Here is a 22,161-nt window from a genome sequence, read left to right on the forward strand (position 1 = left end):
CTTAACTTGCCCTAATTATACAATCATGGATTTCACATCAGCTTATAAATATGCCTTCATTATAAAATGGACTGTGTAGCAATGAGAATAATCATTCAGTTACTGGAAAATATTTGCAATCAAATGTGGTGATCATTTTATAGCACTTAGCCCCATTAACCATTCTATGTTTAGCAACTGCTCAGCACTGCCCCCAATGGTCAAAAGACTGTACTGCACTCTCTGTCTCACAGCAGTCAGTAGTGTGGTTTGCCTTTCTCTCTCTATGGGCTTTGCTGTAACATTAGGCATAACTGTGATCCACCTCATCACTACAACAGGGGTTGGAGATGTTTGTTAATCGCAGCTAAAGTCTGATGTGACTGACCGTCCTCATCATGTCCTGCAGGGCGCTGGTCTTGGCTGTATCTCCCGAGAAGTGAGCACCATGAGATGCAGGCAGGGCTTCACCAAGCATGTAGAGCAGTCTGATGGCCACTTCCACCTCCATGAACAGAGCAGTTTGCCAGTTTCTGACACACACACACACACACACACACACACAAACTTCAGAACTGAATGAAGGGTGTGACTTGTAGCATATCTTATCATCAATGTATTATTGTCTCACACCTAGCAGCATCTAACCTGTTTGTAAGTTCTGTTTGTTTTGTGACACTGATACACTAACCTTTTTAGTTACTCCAATTCACAATATAATTTTCAAATAAACACCATGTACTTGCAAGTATCTTTTATTCATTTTTTCTTTAAGGAATCAGGAATTTTCAGGAAAATGGAAAAATAAAAATGGATGGTATTTATACAGTGTAATTTTCAAAACTCTGATGGCACTGTGATCAGAATTCGAATTTACCACTTGCTACACACCAAATGCAGATCAAATCTGTCTTCGGTGGATAAATCAAGAGTCAGCACACTCTCTTTGTACTTTTCTTTGGGAAGGTTCTTACTGCATGGTGTTGGTGAAGACTCTGCGCACAGCCTCCAGCAGCAGCTCAGGAGAGACCTGGGCCAGGCGGTCCAACAGCATCTTCAACTGCTTCCTGTACTCCACAAACATAGCCTCATCCTCCCCCTGGCAAAGACATCAACACTGCCTGTTATCGTTTTATCCTCTCCAGCTGGCTCAATGCTATGTCAGCAATGAAGAATAATACTCACTTCATTTTCAAAGTTGTACTCGTCATCATATGTAAGTTTCTTCATGACGGCAAGCATGATTGCCTGTTGTGAAAAGGAAATTCAAAGCATTAATTTTGTCACCTATACAGACAAAAACATATCTGATGGTACTTATCTTTGCTGAAATCTCACCTCTATATTTGCCTTCTGCTGGTCTGTCAGTTGAGGAAGCTAGAAATACAATAAAAACATCATTAATTAAAAAAATAAATACAATAACAACAATAATAATTATTTTATTTATTATTATTATTATTGTTGTTGTTGTTGTTGTTGTTATCATTGTTATTATTATTATTATTATTATTATTATTATTATTATATCATCTCAGCCAAATTTGCAGTTAATGAATATGTTTTGCTAACATTTCATCTGTGTCAAAAAAAAATTGCAGCTCCAACAATTTGCATACTGTATTTGGCTAAACAGCAATTTTGATAAGATTTTGTTGTTCACCCCAAACTGAGGCCTCAACTATATGGTGACTAAACAAAAAATTTTTTCAACCTTCTGTCCGCATGAAACGCGTTTTGCTCAAAGGAAGTTTCTGGAAAATGCTCTCCACAGTAGAATTTTTTGTTGTGTACAGTGAAAATGAAACAATATGACAACACTAATGTCACCGGCTCGACTTTGCATCTTTGAGCATGTTCACAGTGGGACACTATGTGTCTGTGTGGGACCTCACATGACTCTGATCATGCAGTTGTTTCAACTCCTTGTATTCATCTAGCTAAAGCTCCTCCTCTGTCCATATAAACTATCCAGCCTTGTTTTTATCTTCCCTTCAGTTTTGGATGTTGTTAAGATATTTTTGCACTTGCATTTATAGCTAACTCTGGAACGTCAACACACCGCTTTCAGTCATTCCTTTACTTCTTTGAACATACTTACGTCACCTATATAAAATATGCATTTTTTGCCTTCTTGTGTGTACAATGTGTTTCAAAACAATCCTCTGTCGAGGGATTTTTTTTAAAGAAAAGAAACATAGGTAAGGCTGCATTTCCAAAAAGGGTGTTCTTTTCATTTGTGAAGTTGAGACAAATCTTAAATTCTCCCATCTGGAATGCAGCTCTCAAAGTTCCATGTTGTTCCAGAAATTCCATGGTCAGCTGGAACCCTGCAGTAATTTAGCATACTGCTGACCTCTTCAACTTGTGTGACTCCTATGAGAATGTGAAGCTGTACTGAGGTACAGAACACACCTGTTTGAGGACATGCAGGTAGTCGTAGCAAAAGCCCACAATATTGGCCGAGATGTCATCATCTTCATGCACCAGCAGCTGCAGCAGCAGCGGCACCTTGGCCTCTACCGCCTGAAGTGTGTCAGCAGCGACCTTTACATTGCCCGCCTTGACCAGTTTGGTCCAGCTCAGCACCAAACTTTGGCCCATCCCATTCACCAGCCTGGAGAATTTGGCCAGGAAGTCCACATCCTCCTCCTGACATGGGAGGAAGAGAGAAAAGTTTGCATTTGCCAGCCAGGAAGTGAGGAGAAGCAGGAAAAGCACATGTGACTTCTGGCTTCTATCCTCTTTGTGTGAAAATGAACACATGACCCAAAAGTAAACCTGCACCTCTTGTTTCTCTCTCATATCTTCAATGACCTACAAAGGCTAGTAGCAAAAACAACTTCAGCCTAGTGCTTGTATGAAGTCCTTGTTATCTAACATATCATGGAATCAGCAGGTTTCAGACACCAAAATTTTTTCAAATGTTTGTAAATTCTGCTTGAAGTGGAAGTTGATATTAACTTTTAAAAAATCCAAATAAAGAAATAAAGCTTAGAATTCATTGTATGAATATAGGTGGTTTAAGAAAAACAGATCGGAAAAAATAATTGCTAAGGGACATTAAGTCCATGACTGAGACTGTACTTCTAACCTTGCTCTTAATCTAAGAGATGACAGTAAAAAAAATCTATTAAGTCTCTATTAAGTCTATTTAAGATAATATAACATGTTAAGACATTACATTTAGATAATTTAACACTTTTTAAAGAGATCGTTCACCCACTTTGAAAAATATGATTCCCCCTGACTGTTCTGTAGGACAGTAGTGGTGCTATCTTCCTCTCAGTGTTACTGAGTGCCGGATAGTGGCTGGATGCTCCAAATGCTAACTGTTAGCCTCCTGCCATTGAGGCAGACTTCCCCCAGCTAACACTCTGAAAAATAATTGCTTTAATTCACTCGAAGAGGGTTTAACTTTACTTTAAAAGTGTCACTTCCAGAAACTAATATACACATGCAACCATTGAATGAATATAGACAATAGCTTTGCTAAAATTACAGTTTATAACTGTATTTTTGCTATAACAGCTAAAGGGGACATTATCATTATTATAATCATTATCATCATCATTATTAGTAGTGGTAGTAGTAGTAGTACTAGTTTTATGGGTAAACTATCCCTTTAAGGATATGTGAATAACCCAAGTATTTCATCAGACAGGAGGCATTTTGGTACAGCAGGTCTATCCCTTTGAATTAACTTTTCATTTTACCACACATCATTATAATCTATCTGAGTTCATGAACAAAATTAAGATATGCTGGAGTAAGGTATTACCTGTTCTACATTGAAGAACCCAGCAGACTGCAGCACTTGGCACAGAGACTCCACCAGCTTGGTTTTATCCACAGGGTCCATGCCCTTGTTGACTATTTCAAACAGGCAGTCGCAGGCCTCCTCTCTCAGCTCCTCCACTGACATGTGACTCAGCAACAGGTTCACAAACCTGCAAACACAGCACCACTTAATCTGATGATGACTTCAACTCTCACTAGTTTATATGCAAGGTATGGAGACTGCCACATCATATGACTGGCATGTATGAGTAGCAAACCATCTAAAAATGCACTTATTGAGCAGCTGACCAATAATCCAGCACCGCTTGCATGTGTGCTCTTCTTGTTTTCTGCTTGTTGCCTGTTGATTTACTTCACCTTGAACAATGGTGTGTATGTGAGATTATTGTGTAGGGCAGCCAACAGTATGTTTCAATGTACTCATGTGGCAAATATTTTGCAATACAATACAATGAATGATTGGCATTTTTAATGTAACACACTGAATAAATTGTTGCCCCCAGGGAAAAGGATGTTTTTAATAAACAAACACAGAATGCACAGGATAACTTAATTTTTTTCTGGATCTGATGGCTTTGCATTCTGCACTTACAACTGAAGTTGTAATTCCAGCTGCACTAGGTAATCTTGCAATTGGCAACTTAAAATAACAGCGAGAGGCAACAGTTTGAACTTTGAAGACTTCAGTAGCCAGCTGTCTTAGGATATTATTTATTCATTTAACCAGACAAGTTTCATTGAGATATAAAATCATTTGGGAGATCTGGAAAACAGTGATTGTCCCTCCGATCGGCAGGCCTGTTTTCCCAAATACATTACGTATTCAGCATGAATTTTGTTTACATGTCTACAGTTAACCAAAACTGAATGCTGAATTTATCTGGTTTGTCTGCCAAATACTGAGTGAATGAGGACTGAAACTCTGCTGGAGGATATCTATTCCACAACTGCTGAACATGGTACTGGCTTGCAAAATGACATACATATGTGAAAGCACTGTCAATTTGTCACAGGAACCTCTGTCTAACCAAAATGAAAATAAATAAATAAATAAATAAAAAGCTGAACCTGGGAACAGTCTGGAATGTGTGTCAGCATGCATATACGATGGCAACTGTTGAGTCTCCTGGCAGTTTTCAGTTTTACATAATGAGCAGGATCTGTTGTGTCCGTTTACATGATATGCATATACTCGAACCAGCATCTGTTCGAGCAAAACAGTGCCATCCAGGACCATTTCCTGTCTCACCATGGCATTGGGAATTTCCTAATACCGTGGTGCCTCAAAAAATATTTTTTGCATTTGGAGCAGTCATAACAACCAGTGACAGGCTTTGTAACTCTTCTGCAATAAAACTAACATTACTTACAACATCCAAAATCATCAACTACCTCTCTTAAGTACCTCATTTCCTTTGTCATTCATCTGTTCTGAAGACATGAGTATGACTATGATGTTTACTGTATCAGTGAACAAATATAGTGGACATTCAGTTGCTCAACTGAATACTAAAGGATATAAGACAATGCACTGTTCAGAGGCTGGTGAATGTTTTTGCCCAGCGGCAGAATCTGCTAGTTCAGGAACACTTTAAATCAAGCCAATAGTTACAGGGAATCCAGGGATATCACTGCATAAGAGGCAGATACTTGGGTTTAATCAGGTACCGTTATGTAGCAGCGGAATTTCAAAACTTCCACCAGAACCACAAGTTGGTTAATAAATGTTTTTGTAGATAGGCCTCTCGGTTGTCTGACCTATTTAGTTGTTGACAACAGACACCAAAATCATTCATATGTACTTGGCTGATCCGTACCTCTGGTGCTCCATGCTAACACTTTAGCACACAACATGTTGGGATAGGCTGGGAGCAGCATCCCAATCAAGAAGATTGTGCAAAGCTTACTAATCTGACACAAAATTATTCATGGCAGTTGCTCATTTAGCTGAGATAATACCAGAGGCTGACTACCCCTAACATATGTATACTAAAGAAGAGCCTACTACTAACGCTTGTGAATACCGACTTATTAGCATGGAGCACTGAACCTATCGATTATCCAGGAAAATGCAAATGATTTTGCTTTTTGTTTTTTACTACCTAACCAGTTGATCAACAGAACAATCTCTCAAAAACTTGGTGTATTCTTAAAAGCTGTATACCTCCCCAGCTAACTTCCTATGTCTTTGTGTCAAGTCACTAACCGGTCATTAGCAATGAGGTTGAGGTCGATCCATGACACATAGGCCCCAACCACCTCCAGACACTGGCAGGTGAGCTCCGGATGGGACTGCTGATAGGCCTGCAGGATCTGGAACCAGGACTCCACCAGATTGGGGATGCACTGCTCCCGCATGGTGTCTTTGATCAAGGTGTTCCTGCGGGTCTCCTGAGAAAGGAAGGGTAGGTTCAGCCAGTTAATCATTTACGCACTCACTGTAAGTCATTTGAGAAACCACACCACACATTTTCATTGTAATATTGTGTGGTGTTTAATCAAAAACAATGATGATGATGGGTAACAAATTAAAGGAGAAACCAACATGAAGTGTCTTAGTAAGATGGGCCACTATGAGCCACCAGAACAGCTTCAGTGCTCCTTGGCATAGATTCTACAAGTCTCTGGAGACTCCACAGGAGGGATGGAACATCATTAAGGTTTACGACTGATAAAAAAAAAAAAAAAAAAAAAAAAAAAAAAAAACTACAACTGCATACGCTTTGTATGAATTTCCACTAAGGCAGACTTCTTTATTATAGGCATATGCACTCAACAGCATTGAGTATTGGCACCGATGCACTGATTCGATTTCGATTCTGAATCACAAGGTCTCAATTCAAAACTCATTTCATTTTGATTCCATATTGATTCAGCTGTTAGGGATATTTCAGTTGCAGTAACCATTTTGACATAAGTCTTCCTTATGTCCAACTGTTTTTTACCATCATGGTTTTTACATTTAAAATCCATTCAGATATCTGCCTTTAGGCTTGGTCAACTGATATTCCAGAGTTTCCACTATTGTTGGGCTGGCAATCACTATCTAATTCAATAAGAATGAAACATAAGCTGGAAAATATCTTGCTAGATTCCTTTGGTAAAATTCCCTAACATCCCCAGAGGATCCCTGACTTCCCCTGTCTGGAATAAAACTCTCCAAATTCCATGATCTGACAGAAATTCCAGAACTAGTGGGAAGCCTGGAAAAAGGAAGATGGTTCCTTGCCTCAGGTGAGTGGAGGATATCCCGGTCAACCACTTCAGCATCAATGGCCATGAGTGTCCGCAGGTAGATGTCCACACCATGGGGGTTCAACCCCACAAGGGACAGGATGTCAAAGAAGAACTTGGGCCAAAGGGTCACGTACTCCATTACAAAAGTCAAGGCAAACACCTGGGCTGCCTTGTTCCGGATGAAGGGCTTCTCAGGCTGGGAATTCATCAGCTAGATGTCGAGGGAGATGGGATGAAAATGAAATAAACAACTCTGTAAAGGAGCAACTGTACTCTAATTTTCATCAGCTAAAAATGTCCAACATTTACCACTTTTATATAAACAATGTCATTTTCATATCAACTTAGCTAACATTGTACATTTTCCCTTAACAAATGAAACCATCAGTTTCCTCACTAATGTTATGCAGCTGTAGGAAATAATCTTAGTTTTGTCCCATATGAGTTGCTGTTTGGGTCTCTGTTATTTTTCAAGTTGAGGTCCTAGTGCTAAAAAAAAAATATTTTTTAAAATTATAATAAAATCATTACCTCTGGAACACTTGGACTGCATTTTGTGGTGTCAAAAAACTCTTCATTGACAGCATAATGTCAATGTATTATAACTGAAATTTGACTATCACATAAAAAACATACAGCTACCTGACACTGGAGCCATTTCATCAGAGTTTCTCGAATTAGTTGCTGCTGAACCGCACTGAGGCCAGCATGTCTGTAATAGAACAAAACAGTATAGATCTTATGACCTTCCATTCAGGATAAACAAATAATACCTAAAACATTCACAAAAGAATATGACTGCTGTCACAGGAAAACAGCTCCTTGACATTTTGTGGAAAAGCATCTTCCTTACCTGTATTTAATCTGATGCTCCAGGACTTGGAAGCAAAAAAACTTCACATGGTCGTCACTAAAATAATGTACAACAACAGTTTCATATGTTAAAACACATCTGCAGCATTCCATTGTGACACAAGTAAACCTAAGCAGATGAAATCATTTTATATTATACATGATATGCTTCTCTCAGTATATACTAATAGAAAAAGATCAGACAAAGGAACTAGAACTTACTTGTAAATCCCTTTAGCCAGGGCCTCTGCACATACTTCCCAAGCATCCTGAGACTCCTTAAGCTGTTCAAAATATGCCATAGCCTGAGGAAAAGATGGCCACAATGAGAAAAACAAAAGAAATAAACAGAGGATCAAAGAAATATCAGATTTTTGTGGAAATTTACTAATAGCCTCTTAACCTTCTATCGTGTCTCATGAACTGAGTGAAACTCATCATATTCTCTGGCTCACAATACAACAAGCTGTGTCTGTACTTTTCCACCTGCAAAATAGCAACAAACTCAGAAATATATTTATGTTCCATGGTCACAGCAACCTGTTATCTGCGCAAGATGCTGTGCAATAACTTAACTTCTTAACTTCTGCAGAGCAGAGTTTGAAACCGTTCACTGTCATACTAAGACAGGATTGGAGCTGAAACAATAAATCAGTCCACAGAAAATCTATTCATTATTATGATGATCAATTAATTATTTTAGTCATTTATCAAATAAAATACCAAATATTTACAGGTTTTATTTTCACAAATGCCTAGAGTGTCTTGCTTTTCTGTGTTTTCATATCATTACAAAATGCAAACAAACAACTTCTGTCCACATGTTGTCTTTATGTAGGCATGGAGGAGCAAAAACAGACCAAATGTAGAAAGGAGGTCATCCTAAACACTGCTGGAAAGCACAGAACCTCCCATTTTCATTCACCAAAAAACTATTTGCTGCGAAAATAATTAGCTGTTTTAACATCAGTTGTTTGACATCCAATGTGATTTATGACTTGTTATGTATCACTTTGTGACACATAAGTGTTTGACTAGCTATACCATGTTGTATATATCATTGTGTCAATGTTTTATCATGTAGGCCTTACCAACAAGCAAAGATCTCTGACCAAAATGTTGCAGTTCTTTTTTAAGAATGTGGGAAGGGAATCAGACAAGGGAATCAATTGGAAGACACCGCTTTTGGGTGTGACAGGCACTTGACATTAGTTTTAACATTTTATAGCTAACGTCATTCATTGAAAAAATAGCTGACAATAAACATACTAGTTAGTTGCAGCCCTAGACAGGATGACTTGAACTTCTGCTGCATAAACCCCAGTCGACTCTGACATTTAGCATAAGTCGACCTTTGTGACAGTAAGACAACCCCTTCAGATGATCAGCCAGACATATGAAAAGACGCAGGCTCTTACCCGCTGCCTGTAACGGGCATCAGCATTTGGGTTGAGCCCAAGCAGGGCCTGCTCATCCATGACTGCAGCAACAGACTGGCAGGCCATTCGTGGGTTAGCTCGTCTCCAACGCAGGTTCACTCCTCTCAGCTACCATCAAGCAGATGCCATACATCTACCAATCAAGCATGAGAAAGGAAAAATGACATTTCAGCCATACAACTAATGAGAGGATATCACATACACAGTATCCTGTTAAGACTGTGATAACATGCTCATGTTTAGTAAAATATGGCCACATAGTGGTTTGTTGTAAGCTGTTAGGGGTGCTTTATGACATGCATGTGAGATGACCACAAAAGATGGGCGCAGCGCTGTTTTGCGAATGAATATGCCGCATTAACGCAAACAAATGGTGTTTATTGTGAAAGGGTCAGGTTCTGCTGGCTTCAAAAGAGCCAGTGAACAATACAGCCCAGCCAGCTATCAGTGTCTATATGATGCAACACGGCGTCAATAATTTAACGTCCGACTCATAACTGTTAGCCAAGTGATAACACAGCCAATAATTTGAACATTTCTGCTAATAGTTCTTAATTTGTTGAAATGCAAGAAGTTGGTAGCGTTATGGACTACATGACAGGCTAGCCGGGGGCCACTCCTCAAAAAAGTTGACACTGCAATGCTAACTTAGCACTGAAATAGCTGACTGGTGCTAACTTGCTGGCAAGCTAACGTTAGCAATCTAGCTTAGGAGCTGCCTTGGCTGAAGTAATGCTGTTACTCTGCACATAATCAAACCCTGTTCAAGTAGCTACATCCATGAGCTGAATGCCTTGGACTAATAGTCGTACTGGTGGTCTTGGGAAAAGTACAGGATGCTTTATTGTAGTTTATTACGGCTCTGTACCGGCTGCGTTTCCTCGCGCATCATCGGCACGCTTGCCTCCCTCAATCACATCATCGAAAATCTTACGAAGACAAACTCTAAGCAATGTAACTCTGACAAACACGACAAAATACCAACAGATACAGCACACCACCAATGCCTCACCTTAGTAAAAAGAAACACCGAATCACATTGTTTGGACTCCCGTCAACTTATTACAGAAACGCTGCGAATTCTCCAGAAATCAGTTGTATATGTCGGTTGGACTCACACGACAGAACGGTACGGCGTGTCCACTCAGCGGAAGTCTCCGGGTCACAACCACAGGAAGGAATTCACATTCATTGTATTTTTTTTTAATATAATGATAAAATATTATAACAAATGTCGTCTTACTTTTTGTGGACGTTACTCAAAATAACTCATAAGAAAAATATCCTTCATTTATTAATGTTAGAATTATTTTTTTTTTTTTAAAGGCCACTTCCTCCTAGCTGACAATTAAAATTGAAAAAGAAAACACTTAATTTGCTGTGTCGTATTACACTTTAAAACTAGGCTGTTTGAGTTTCGATATATTTTAAAACATTTTAGAAGCTCTTAATTTTCTGTTGCTGAGCCCGCCTCCTCCGTACTTGACGTACCGTTGCGCCGCCCTGCTACTTCCTCTTTTACTGTGGCAGTCAGCGAGAGGCACCATGAAGGCGTCTGGCACAGTACGTAAAATTGTTAAGTTTATTATTCTAGGGCGGCGGGAGACGGCCAGTTTTTGTCTATTTGGTAAAATAAGATTATGTTGCTTAGGCGTATGCATTTTTGTAACACCAAAGTGTGCCATGTAGTGATATTTTGAGACTTTGTCATAGCGATGCTTGTGCGGCTACAACATGGCGTCCGCTTTACCATGTGGACGACGGTAGCTTGAAATAAGACCAGGGTCCCATGGAGATTGCCATATTGTCAATCACAATAGGAACACGGCTATGAGCGCAAAAGAACACAATTTTCTCAAAAGCCTTGATCCATCAGTTTTTTTTTAAAAAAGTGAATAACCCCATATGATTGGCAATGTCAGGCTTTAGCAAGAAAATCAGCTAGCTAGCTAACGTTAATCGCCGGTATTGTGGCAAAACGTTTCTATATGCGGTGCGTTGTCGCTTTGAGGTTCCATTTGCTAGCTTTTCAAACTGTTAAATACCATTTTAAATCAGTATTACGGGTTAACGAAGAACATAAGTGTATTTCTTAGCTGCCGTGTTGGATAATTGACTTCATCATGCAGGTCAACGGTACCAAGAAAGAGATTTGCTTCTGATGAGTTGCACGCACGTTAAAGGGAAACAGATTGACCGGCGTGCACATTTTCCACGCCGCTTGTAGAACTAGTAGGGCTGGGAATGTGCACAAAATCAAATTACAATGTCGTAGATCTGATACCTCTACTGATACTGTAAGGATGACCGTTGGTGCACCAGACATTAGTGCTACACAGTCATCAATAACGTGGATATGATGAACAAGTGGGTAGAGACAAAATTTCATACCCTGATATTTATGTCAAATATCTCGGTATTTGATTATACGTTCACACTTATTTGAAATTAAGTGCTGCAACAGTGAAAATTAAGTGTTCCACAAAAATGAGAATAATACCAAATGGTTGTAGAGGATGCTGTTACTTGACAAAGTATTTTATTAATTAGAACCGTCTTATTGTTTAAAACTAACCCTAAGTTTGATATCCTTCATATTGTTGCCTTTCACGAGGTTAATATCTCACATGTTTATCTGTAGATGATATCAAAACGATGTGTTGTTAAACCATAGTAAAGACAAATAATACAACAGCAAAAACAGTCTAACTAAAGAAAAAATATTTTTTTTCTTGTAATACAGCCTTCAGACCAGTTCAAGACATCACTTATGCCATACCCTGATATTGCAATATCTGAAATCCCAGAAATCTAGTTTCACATCACAATATAATATTGGATAGCGATGTATTTTCCAGCCATATAACTATCTGCACGTCTCAGTCAGTCACCCACAGACAGACGTACATGCACCCTAACCCAAAGGTCATATCACATAATTGGTATGATTTTAATCTGGTGTGCAAATAGAAAATTGGATCTTGTCGCCTTTCATTGATGCTGTAGTGCCTTTGAAAGTGAATTCAAGATCTAACAAGTTATTTTCAGCATTGACTGTACGTGTTGGCATGTAAATGTTGGTTCTGTCTAACAGATTTGTGTTGATTTTTGCCCAGCTTAGGGAATACAAGGTTGTTGGGCGTCTGCTGCCCTCCACCAAGAACCCCAATCCTCCTCTGTATCGCATGAGGATCTTCGCCCCCAACCATGTAGTGGCCAAGTCCCGCTTCTGGTACTTTGTCTCCCAGCTGAGGAAGATGAAGAAGGCCTCTGGAGAGACGGTCTACTGTGGCCTGGTGAGTCTCTGAAGCAAGGAGGAGTCTTGTACCCAAGCTGAAGATGGAAATTACTCTGAAAAAGTCTTCTTCATGTCAATTTTAGGCCTTAAAAGCATTCACATACCATGAATACCATGTGTTCAGAGTTTTTCCTGTATGTTTTCTCTTAGATTAACCAAGAACAGGGTGAATAGTGCAGTATACATTAGAGAGAGGCCAATTAATTGGGCCAGTACTTGGCCTTTTTGAGATAATTGGCATTAGGTGATATATGCACTCACAAACAGAAAATGTCTTCTGGCAGGCCTGTCAGTGTGGCTGCAGTATAGTGATGTTAGTGCTGCCCATATTTAAATAATACTTGATACATGCTCTTAAGTGTTCTTGACTTTTTTTTTACTTTTATCTACACAAAGTTTACATTTTTGACTAATCAGAAATACTTTATTGTTCCTCCAGGGGAAATTGTTGTCTGATTTGACTCCCCGTGGACATTTATTTAATTGATACATTTTAAAAAAAATAAATTTCATTTGACTTAAGACATTTCGTCTCATTTGTTACTACAGTGTTTTGTCAGATGCGAATAAAAATGATTGGTATTATATATATATATATCGGCCAGCAGCTGCCCTGCTCTCTACATACCAACATCAGCCATTGGAAATCCATATTGGTTGACAACTAGTATGCATCCTGTCTACCTCACTGAACAGTATGGAATCACTTGTCCTTTAACAGATAATTTTCTGGTTTTGGTTTTTCTTAAACTGCCTATTTATTGCTTCAGATAAATAGCGTGTGAGTAGGCATATGCCGCTTTTTATTTTGAGTGTTCTCTATTCAGTCATTCTTATATCTCTTAAATATAAGTGTTTGTTGCAGTCATCCAGAAAATTAACCAAATAATATGGTTGGCACCGCTTGGACTTGTCAGAAATCTCATCTTTACAATCGCAGATTTTAGATGATTTAGATGAGAAAGCTTGACTTCAAATATATATTCTACTTTTGGCATTGTATATTGACTGACAGTCTTTTAACTAATGTCTTGTGTTGTTTATTGCATCCTTCAGGTTCATGAGAAGACCCCACTGAAGGTGAAGAACTTTGGTATCTGGCTGCGTTATGACTCCCGTAGTGGCACCCACAACATGTACAGAGAGTACAGGGACCTGACCACCTCTGGAGCTGTCACACAGTGCTGTAAGTTCCACTGCAAGCAGGCAGCCTGGCTCTGGCTGCAGGGACTTGTAGCATGAACAGACGCAAATATGTACATGTTTTAGATGCAACTTAAATATTATCCATGGGGAACTGGGTAGCTGGTAAGTAGGATGAAAGTAAGAATAAAGCAAATACTTGTTGAAACACACAGCTAACAATTCCAACACTCAGCGTGTTAAGTAGAACGACCAAAACAGATTTTTTTTTTTTTTTTTTTTTGCATTATGAATTTGGCTGAGAGTTACAAATATCATTTTGCAAATATTATGTGACTATAGGAGGCAGTATGAATGTGTAGAGATATAATGCAGCCCTGTTTTACTTTCTAAATTTGTTTTGGAATGTGGCTCTTTTAACGGAAACAATTAGTTGCGCAACAAAAAATAACTTATGACCTAATCAATTAAGTCATTTTAGCGAGTTAAAAAAGACATTTGATGGTTATGTCTTCACAAATGTGGAAATTACATGCTTTTCTAAGATTCATTAGCATTATAAAATGCAAACAAACAATGTTGGCACACCTGAGTCTTTATGCAGGAGCGGAGGAACAAAAGAACAAATATAGAATGGAGGGGCCTCTGTACCCTGTCACCGTTTTGGTCTTTGGCCTGTAAGAACAGCGAGACAGCACATGTAGGATTTAAGTGAGATGTTTAAGGCTGGCAGTCGGACCACAACTTTTGCCCCTCTTTCCTGTGTACTAGACTTACTGTATACAGTGTAGTTGTCTATGAATACAAACCTTGGCTCAAGACTGAATACAGATGTATTAGTTGTTGCACTTTAAGCAGTGTTTGATTGTTGTTGCATTTTCCTTTAGATCGGGATATGGGAGCCCGCCATCGTGCCCGTGCCCACTCCATCCAGATCATGAAAGTGCAGGTCATCCCTGCCAACAAGTGTCGCAGACCTGCCATCAAGCAGTTCCACGTAAGTTTCTCACACGTCATGAGCATTAGCACTGCTGAAAGGGTTATGCACTTAAAACTGACTTGTGTCGTTGTTTTTCACCCAGTGCATTTTCATTAGATTGTCGCTTCTCTTTTCGTTGCACAAGCTGTTTTCTTATAAGCTGGCGGGTCTCTCTCTGGACTGCCTCATCATTTGTCAGATCCAGTTCAAAAACCCGCTAGACAAAAGCCAGATTCCTCTTCCAGATTTCTAGCTTCTCATCTTCAAACCTGGCGGCTTTGAAACTGGCAACATGCAGTTACCAACAGTGTGCTTTACAGATCTGAAATTAATTTTGTAATGTCTGCACAGTTTGAAACTTGTGTGTTCTGCACTTAAACAAAACATTTTGTTTGACTGTTCCCTGCAGGACTCCAAGATCAAGTTCCCTCTGCCCCACAGGGTACTGCGTCGCCAGCACAAACCCCGCTTCACCACCAAGAGACCAAACACCTTCTTCTAAAGGCGCTGTCTTTTTTCATATTGTGCGGGAAAATAAAATCTCTATGATAGAAAAGGAGCAATAGTCTCACCTGGGCTTATTTCTTTGTTGATTGTTGGTTAATATTTGGGTCTAGCACGGAAACACTGCACTTGATGTCAGCAATACTTCTGGCCAAGATTTGATCCAGTAAAGTAGCAGTTTAATGAATAAAATGTTGATTAGGCTCATTTTGTACAAATGAGCGGTTTTATTAGCATATCTGTAAAAGCAATGGTTTGCATCAGCCACTAAAAGAATCTTTGGCAGTTATTTTTGATTTTATTAAAATTTAAAGGGTTGCAAGGAATAACATGTATGCAACATTTGGAAAAGAACAAATGAAGAGAGAGGGAGAAGGAAAATGCTAAATGGTGTCAGTGTACCAGTTATGTAACAAAAAGTAAAAGTAGTGCTTCTCAAATGTGGGAGAAAATGGAGAAAACGGTCCATCTGCTTTTGTTTCCAGTAATAAATCTGGGACACCTTGATCATGTGGGCCTCTTTAAACAAAGTGACATTCTCAATACTGTATCAAATTCCTTCATTATTAAAAGACAGAAGACTGAAGTGAGGATTGGTTCAGCCTAAGCACCCTGGGCCTTGTCCTCATGAATGGTGGGAGTTAAGAACTTACTTACTCAATATATTTCTCATCGTTTTTGGGTTGATTTGCAAGACTATCTCAAATACAGTTTTTATAGATCTTGAAAAAAAAATGACTTTTGACAGTACTTCTTTTCAAAGCATAAAATATATATTGAATCACATCATCAGATTTTCACTATCTATGAATAATCCCCAAATTACATGGTTTACCATGTTTGTTGAGACATGAAACAAGCCTTCGTACTGTATTCCTTAAGTTTCCATATTTACATGGCCATGTTTTTGAATTTTTTTTGTACTTTTTTGCACATTGTAGTATGAATTAACATTCAAAGGGTTCATTAACTAGAGCAAACCATAAAAAAGATGTAAAAGCACTCCAGCGGGACCCTGAGGGTTTGAGATTCTGGCTCATCAAGCTGAAGCCACACAAGATCTCAACTTCATGTTTTACACAGTCTGACCTCATGGTGGCAGCCTTCCCTAAGGCATGAAGGCAAGGCTGCATGCTGGGTTTTGACAATACACATCAAAGCCTCTAGGGTGGCATTTTCAATGTAATTAAAAAAAAAAATCCCACCACTATGAACTTGCTTAAATTAATACGTCAAAGCTACAGAGACAATGTCACGTGAACCCAACTGCATGCAGGTCATGTAGTGGTTGTTCTGAGGCTATCGTTTGTGTTGAGATTAGCTCAGTTGACCTTTAATTTGAAATGTTTGCAGTGGAAAAGGAGTATTTTGGCATATGAAGGAAATTAAAAAAATTACGCTTTTTATTCGTTTGAAAATAATTGTCAGTTTCAATATCTAATGGCAACGGCGGGTATGAAGTAAACCATGTGTAATGTCTGTACATATTTGCACAATGGACCTTTTTCACAGCAATCATTTAACATAGAAATAGCAGGGTAAGCACAGGTGTGCACTAAGTGTGGCTTTCCAGTAATGAATGTAAATAGTCACACCATGTGTTTGCCCTGCCATTCATGCCGAAATGACTGCTGTGAAAAAGGTCTATAATGTGATAATATTGCAGTGCATAACTACTGTTTTATTTCTAAAATTACTTTCCTCTGTATTTATGAATTTGAGATATGACATCATTTCATCTGCACGAAGAACTCAGATCATGGCCAGTGATGTAGCTGTGACACTGCTAATGGCTGCCATGAGACAAACAACCACCAGTAAAAAAAAAAAAAAAAAATCAATATTTCTTTAGTCTCTATTATATCTAAACAAGCTAAACTAATCAACTAGTTAGCAAATGTGCTCTGCTAGCAAGCCCACAACAAGGACTCTCCTGTGGTCCGAAGGCTCACTGTTCTGGAACCCCAATAGTCTGGAACAAATGCCTATTATTCCAAAAACCAAAGTTAAAAAAAATGTCCATTCTGTATATTTGGTTAAGTTTCCTCATGTTAGGGTTAGGGTAAACAGGGATGCATGCACGTCTTGGCAGGGATGCAAAATTGGTTGATGAGTTGAAGACACACACACCATGGGCTTTGTCTCTTCTGTGGTGCAGGGAATCCAAGTCCTCCAAGATCCATTTCCAAAGAAAGAAGTCGGTTCCTGCACACACTTTTTCACCTGCGCATTGATTTATTTCAGGGAGATAATTGACATTTCAGTTACAAGAGCCTTTCTCAAGACTCTTGAGAAAGGCTCCTGTAACCGCTAGGCGCTAGTCAACATTTAAACTACATCACCTGCCATGATGGACTAACATTAGTCAACAAGAACCTTGAGAAAAACTTTCTTTCTCTTGAGACAGAAAGTCTTGAGAAAGGTTCTTGTAACGATACTCCAAGTGTGCATACATCACCTTACTAGACGTTTCAGTGACAAGACCCTTTCTCAAGCGTCTTGAGAGAGGTACTTGTAACTGAAATGTCGACTAACTCCCTGAAATAAATGCAGTGCAATGCAGAGGTGAAAGGGTGTGCAGGGAACTTCTTTCTTTGCAAAGGGATGCAAAACTGGACACAACACTAGAAAACAATGAATTCCTAAGTGCCACTGGGCAACGAATGTCCAATGGCACATTTTTCGGACTGTTGGGATTTTGGAATAATGAACCATCGAACCAGTGGCATGGCACCCATACAAGTAACACTAAGCTACTTAAGATTTTATCAAAATAACACAGGGGTCACCAATCATGTGCCATGGAGGGCCAAGAGGCTGCAGGTTTTCATTCCAACCAAGACCTCCACCAGGTGATTTCACTGATCACCTCACCTTGTATCAGAAAGGAGGAGCTAATCAGTGAAATCACCTGGTGGAGGTCTTGGTTGGAATGAAAACCTGCAGCCTCTCGGCCCTCCATGGCACATGATTGGTGACCCCTGAAATAATAGGTGATTAGGTTAGCTTCACTAAATTGTATTCATGCATGATACAGTGTATTGTGGCTGGTTAGTATTTGTGAGACTGAATCAACCAGTCACTTTTCTGCACACTCTTATGCCAGAGGCAAAACATGGAAGCATGGAGAGAGGCCTTTTCTTTCCCTCATTTCTGGGTTTTGACCCATTCTTTTACTGTCACCAAAATGTTCAAAATATCACCAATGAACCACCAGACCACCGCAGAGACAAACACCAGGGATTTTACTTGAGAACTGAGAGGAAATGCAGGGCTTCTCCAGCAGCCATGCTATAAAGCCTGAGGCTGTCACCTCTGACTCAGTCTGTGAAAACTTTGTTTGCAATTTAATAAATCATGTAGTTTGACAGGTCTTGTAATTCAAATATTTCTCTGTGTTTCTTGTCAGATCATTGCAGGACTGTCGAGAAAGAGACTTTGAGTCCACAAAATGCTAACGGGCAGTAATTTAACACACAGTTAGAACATAAGTTTTAAGTTCAGCCAGCACTAACCAACTGGCTAAGATCTGAAAAGGCTTGTGCATCACATTGCAAAACGAATGCAACAAATGGCCCTAAAACACCTGTGTTCTGCTTCATCATTAACCACAACAAGTCTCAGTGCACATTTTTTAGGGAATTAAACAGCTCTTTTCTATTTGAATTGAAAGTAGATCCGGATGGTAGCATCTGCAAGAACCTTCTGCATAGGAACCTTTCACCCGCATGAAACATAGTATTATGTGCTAAAATTGTTATTCTGGGACCAGTTTTGCCATAAAATGAAAGTGAATGGAGCGCTAGAAATCCAGTATTGTGGATTAGCAGCCCAAAGGAGCATGGAGCCGCTAACGAGGATGTTTCACCACCATGTGGACTCATATACCACGCAACATAACCATTCAACCCAGCACTCTACCAAAGTTCAGTGTTGCTTTAAAGATCATTCATTCATTTTTTTTCTCGAAAATGACATCAAAATATGTGACAGAGGGTGATCGTCAGGCATTGTTAAATGTCATCATAGAAGACACATTTAAAAACTTAAAGGGTGACAGAGAAAAATTACATCATCCGTATTTTATAAATACTTTTTTTTAATGACTCAATGTAGATGATGTACTCATGGTTTATTGGTTGATCATTTGGTTTATGTGGACGTATTTCAGTTGAGGTGGTCCTATCACCCACCACTTTCCTGTGAAACAGGGAAAGACGTCCCCGTTAGTTAAAAACTGTAACTGTACTCATGTCTTACACAAAAATGCCAGACTTACTTGCATGTCACCCATTGAAACCTGGAGCAATGTCATATTTCTTGGGTTTAAGTGTTTGTAAAAGACGTCTGAAAGCAGCCTTGTACAAGTCATTTCTTGCAAATTTTCAGGTCACTGAGTCATTTGCTCTTTGTTTTTTCCCCCATGTTTTTGAAAGAAATCATGCCAATTTGCTCAGGTTACAAAATTGTTCAAATTACCAAAGTATTTAGCTGTAGAGCTGCTATAAATCCTCATTTTCTGACTTTTCTATCTACTGCCTCTTAACAAGAGTGATTGCACTGAGCACCAAAGCCAACAATCTACCAGGAACACAGGAATCATTTTGATGTCTATGTACCAAAAAATTCCATGTGATCCTGAAACTCTGTCCAAATGTTGTGTTTTGGAAGTTTTATATGAAACAGCAGAAACGTTTGACACAAATACTTTTATTGGTGATTAGTGCAACCTTTAATGATGAGGACATATAGCACAGGCCTGGATTTGAGTCAGACACTGCCCAAGTGGGGCGACATGGGTTTATACTGTAGTCTTGGTGTTCCGTATAAGTGGAGGCCCATTCCAATATGAAGATTGTCTCATTATTTGGCAGGATGTTGAAAGAGGGGTGGTGCTAGAGTGTATACAAGTGGTGTGGGTGGGAGGCACATGGGTACGTATAAAGAGGAGAGAGCAGTGGGTGGCTAGAGAAAAGACCTCACTAGGTAGTGGAAAATATTCTCTTCAGTGAGTCACTTAGAAACATGCAAAATCATTAAGGATACAAGCAATGTTTCAAATAAGGGGACTTCACAAAGGTATGTTAAATGCACTCCAAACATAACAAAAATGCAAGTCAAAATGACGATTCTGGTGGTATGAGCAGTTATGAGAGAGACGATTAATTAAATTCTAATATGCAGGCACGTTTAAGAGCCGGATCCAACGATTACTGCTCGCTTAGTAGCAACATTTTCCATTATTTGTGAGCAAGTCTCAAAGCACACTTCTGACAGGAAACGGGTTATAGGTTCAGAAATCATTTCCATACAAAGGGGCTCAGTGTATATTGCACTTTTTTATTGATGGAATTAAAACACTGTTTGGAATACATTTAAATGTTCTCAAGTTTTCAGGCTCTCGGACCGCGGTTCACAGAGTTGTGCTTCCCAGCGGAGCTCATTGTGAAGCTGGTAGCCAAGAACTCAGAGGTCATTAAATATAATTGGCCTTGCTTTCGAACAGACATGTTGAAATGGACTCCTAAATAGTTTGGAGAAACATGGGGGTGCTGATAGCTCCCCTAGAAAGTTAGACGAAAATCATGTTTAGCGGGGTGAAAGCAGCATTTGAAGAGGTCCGATAGAATCCTTTTCAAGGTTTCGTGCAACAGTAATCACATCGTAATGGGAAAGAGTAAAGATTTCATCAACTTCAGGGACACGTTGGGTGCTATGACTCTCAGTATAGCCATTTACAGCAGCACGGCTCGTTGTACGGTCAGCAGTAGTCAAGATGTGAGAGAGGTGGGCTGATCTGAGTCCAAGGACTGACAGGGAAACTCTGCACAAGAAACCAAATCAGTCTGTCTGCATCAGTCTACTCTCTCAATGATCACTGTCCACTGTCCTTGAGCAAGTCATTGAACCCCCAGCTGCTCAAATACAGTCATTCTGTGGCTACCTGTGGAACGCTGTGCTTGTAAAGGCGAGCGTCCAGGTGTCAATGTGTGGAACTAAACCAGTGTATGTAACAGGCATCGGTGCAAAACCATGGCTGCACATGTATACACAGAGGTGCATATAAACACCAAGTCCCTGCTTAACAGAGTTGTTGAAAGGTGTTACTTCACCCACTTAACAAAAATCATTTTAGCTTTTGTACGTTTTTTATTTTTTAATTTTTAATACATTTTTGTGGTAATTTTCTTGTAATTTATTTTTAAATGTATATTTAATTGTTTAATTGTTTTTACTCTTTTTTGCCTATTTTCCTATTTACTAATGTTCTGTTTTTGTTTGTTTGTTTGTTTGTTTTTTGTTTTTTTTGTGTGTGCTGATTTTCAGATTTTTTTTTTTTAACACATATTTTTTGTTTTGTTTTGTTTTGTTTATTTTTTTCTGGTCATTTTCCTGTAACATTTTACTAATTTATTCTTCTCATTTTCAGGTTATTTCTTGCCAGTTTGCTCATTACCTTTCTTGCTCAGGTTTCAAAGGGTCAAATGTTTGTGGCGATCTAGCATCACTGATCTGACATTTAAATATAAAATTTTAATAATTATGAATATCATTTTCTTGTAAATTAAAAAAAAATTCTGGCAAACCTTCAGCTATTGTTATATTTGCTAAATTTCAGGTAATTTTCTGTTTTTTCGTATGTTTCTGGTGGTGGTTGTGTGCGTGTGTGTGTGTGTGTGGGAGGACGGTATTTTTTTGGCTAATTTGCTGATCACCTTTGCTCCTATGATTTTGCTCAGGTTTCAAAGGAATAATTTAAATCAATAAGAGTTCCAAAAATCATCTAAGCTCAATTGGTAAAAAATCTTTCATCCTTATGCGCTGCTTGTCAGAACAGTTTATAACCAATGCTGGCAGAGACACACACTCACAGCATCACTTGAACATGATTCGACTGCTTCACTGCAATAAGCAAGAATTACTGTCTT

At 39.0% G+C, this 22,161-nt stretch overlaps 2 protein-coding genes and 1 non-coding gene across 3 annotated transcripts in view; 2 read left to right on the forward strand and 1 right to left on the reverse strand.

The window, feature by feature from the left end:
• The window catches only part of xpot (exportin, tRNA (nuclear export receptor for tRNAs)), a 20,763-nt gene extending 10,321 nt beyond the window's left edge, over positions 1-10,442 (reverse strand). The window contains exons 1-13 of the mRNA XM_030045807.1: positions 10,321-10,442; positions 9,288-9,441; positions 8,092-8,174; positions 7,871-7,927; positions 7,660-7,729; positions 7,010-7,228; positions 5,987-6,171; positions 3,761-3,929; positions 2,395-2,631; positions 1,318-1,356; positions 1,165-1,227; positions 954-1,078; positions 368-512 (exon numbers count right to left, since the gene is read on the reverse strand). Coding sequence (XP_029901667.1) covers positions 368-512; positions 954-1,078; positions 1,165-1,227; positions 1,318-1,356; positions 2,395-2,631; positions 3,761-3,929; positions 5,987-6,171; positions 7,010-7,228; positions 7,660-7,729; positions 7,871-7,927; positions 8,092-8,174; positions 9,288-9,374 — 1,479 coding nt within the window. The 5' untranslated portion in view covers positions 9,375-9,441; positions 10,321-10,442. The remainder of the gene's footprint in view (positions 1-367; positions 513-953; positions 1,079-1,164; positions 1,228-1,317; positions 1,357-2,394; positions 2,632-3,760; positions 3,930-5,986; positions 6,172-7,009; positions 7,229-7,659; positions 7,730-7,870; positions 7,928-8,091; positions 8,175-9,287; positions 9,442-10,320) is intronic.
• A 313-nt stretch (positions 10,443-10,755) lies between these two features.
• On the forward strand, positions 10,756-15,287 carry rpl18a (ribosomal protein L18a). The gene is made up of 5 exons (XM_030045812.1): positions 10,756-10,871; positions 12,425-12,604; positions 13,663-13,792; positions 14,637-14,746; positions 15,138-15,287. Exons 1-5 carry the CDS (start codon positions 10,854-10,856, stop codon positions 15,228-15,230), a joined length of 531 nt encoding a protein of 176 aa, XP_029901672.1. The 5' UTR covers positions 10,756-10,853; the 3' UTR covers positions 15,231-15,287.
• Positions 12,215-12,347, forward strand: LOC115355656 (small nucleolar RNA SNORA68). The gene has a single exon (XR_003927895.1). It is a non-coding gene; the product is annotated as a small nucleolar RNA SNORA68 (small nucleolar RNA).
• Positions 15,288-22,161: the final 6,874 nt, after the last annotated feature.

The sequence above is a fragment of the Myripristis murdjan genome, chromosome 23 (genome assembly GCF_902150065.1).
Source record: "Myripristis murdjan chromosome 23, fMyrMur1.1, whole genome shotgun sequence".
In the NCBI taxonomy this organism is placed as follows: Eukaryota; Metazoa; Chordata; class Actinopteri; order Holocentriformes; family Holocentridae; genus Myripristis; species Myripristis murdjan.

Excerpts from the sequence above, each read along its gene's own strand:
- rpl18a (XM_030045812.1), top strand. Across the intron at positions 12,605-13,662 it reads AGACGGTCTACTGTGGCCTG|GTTCATGAGAAGACCCCACT; the intron begins GTGAGTCTCTGA and ends TGCATCCTTCAG. Across the intron at positions 14,747-15,137 it reads CTGCCATCAAGCAGTTCCAC|GACTCCAAGATCAAGTTCCC; the intron begins GTAAGTTTCTCA and ends TGTTCCCTGCAG.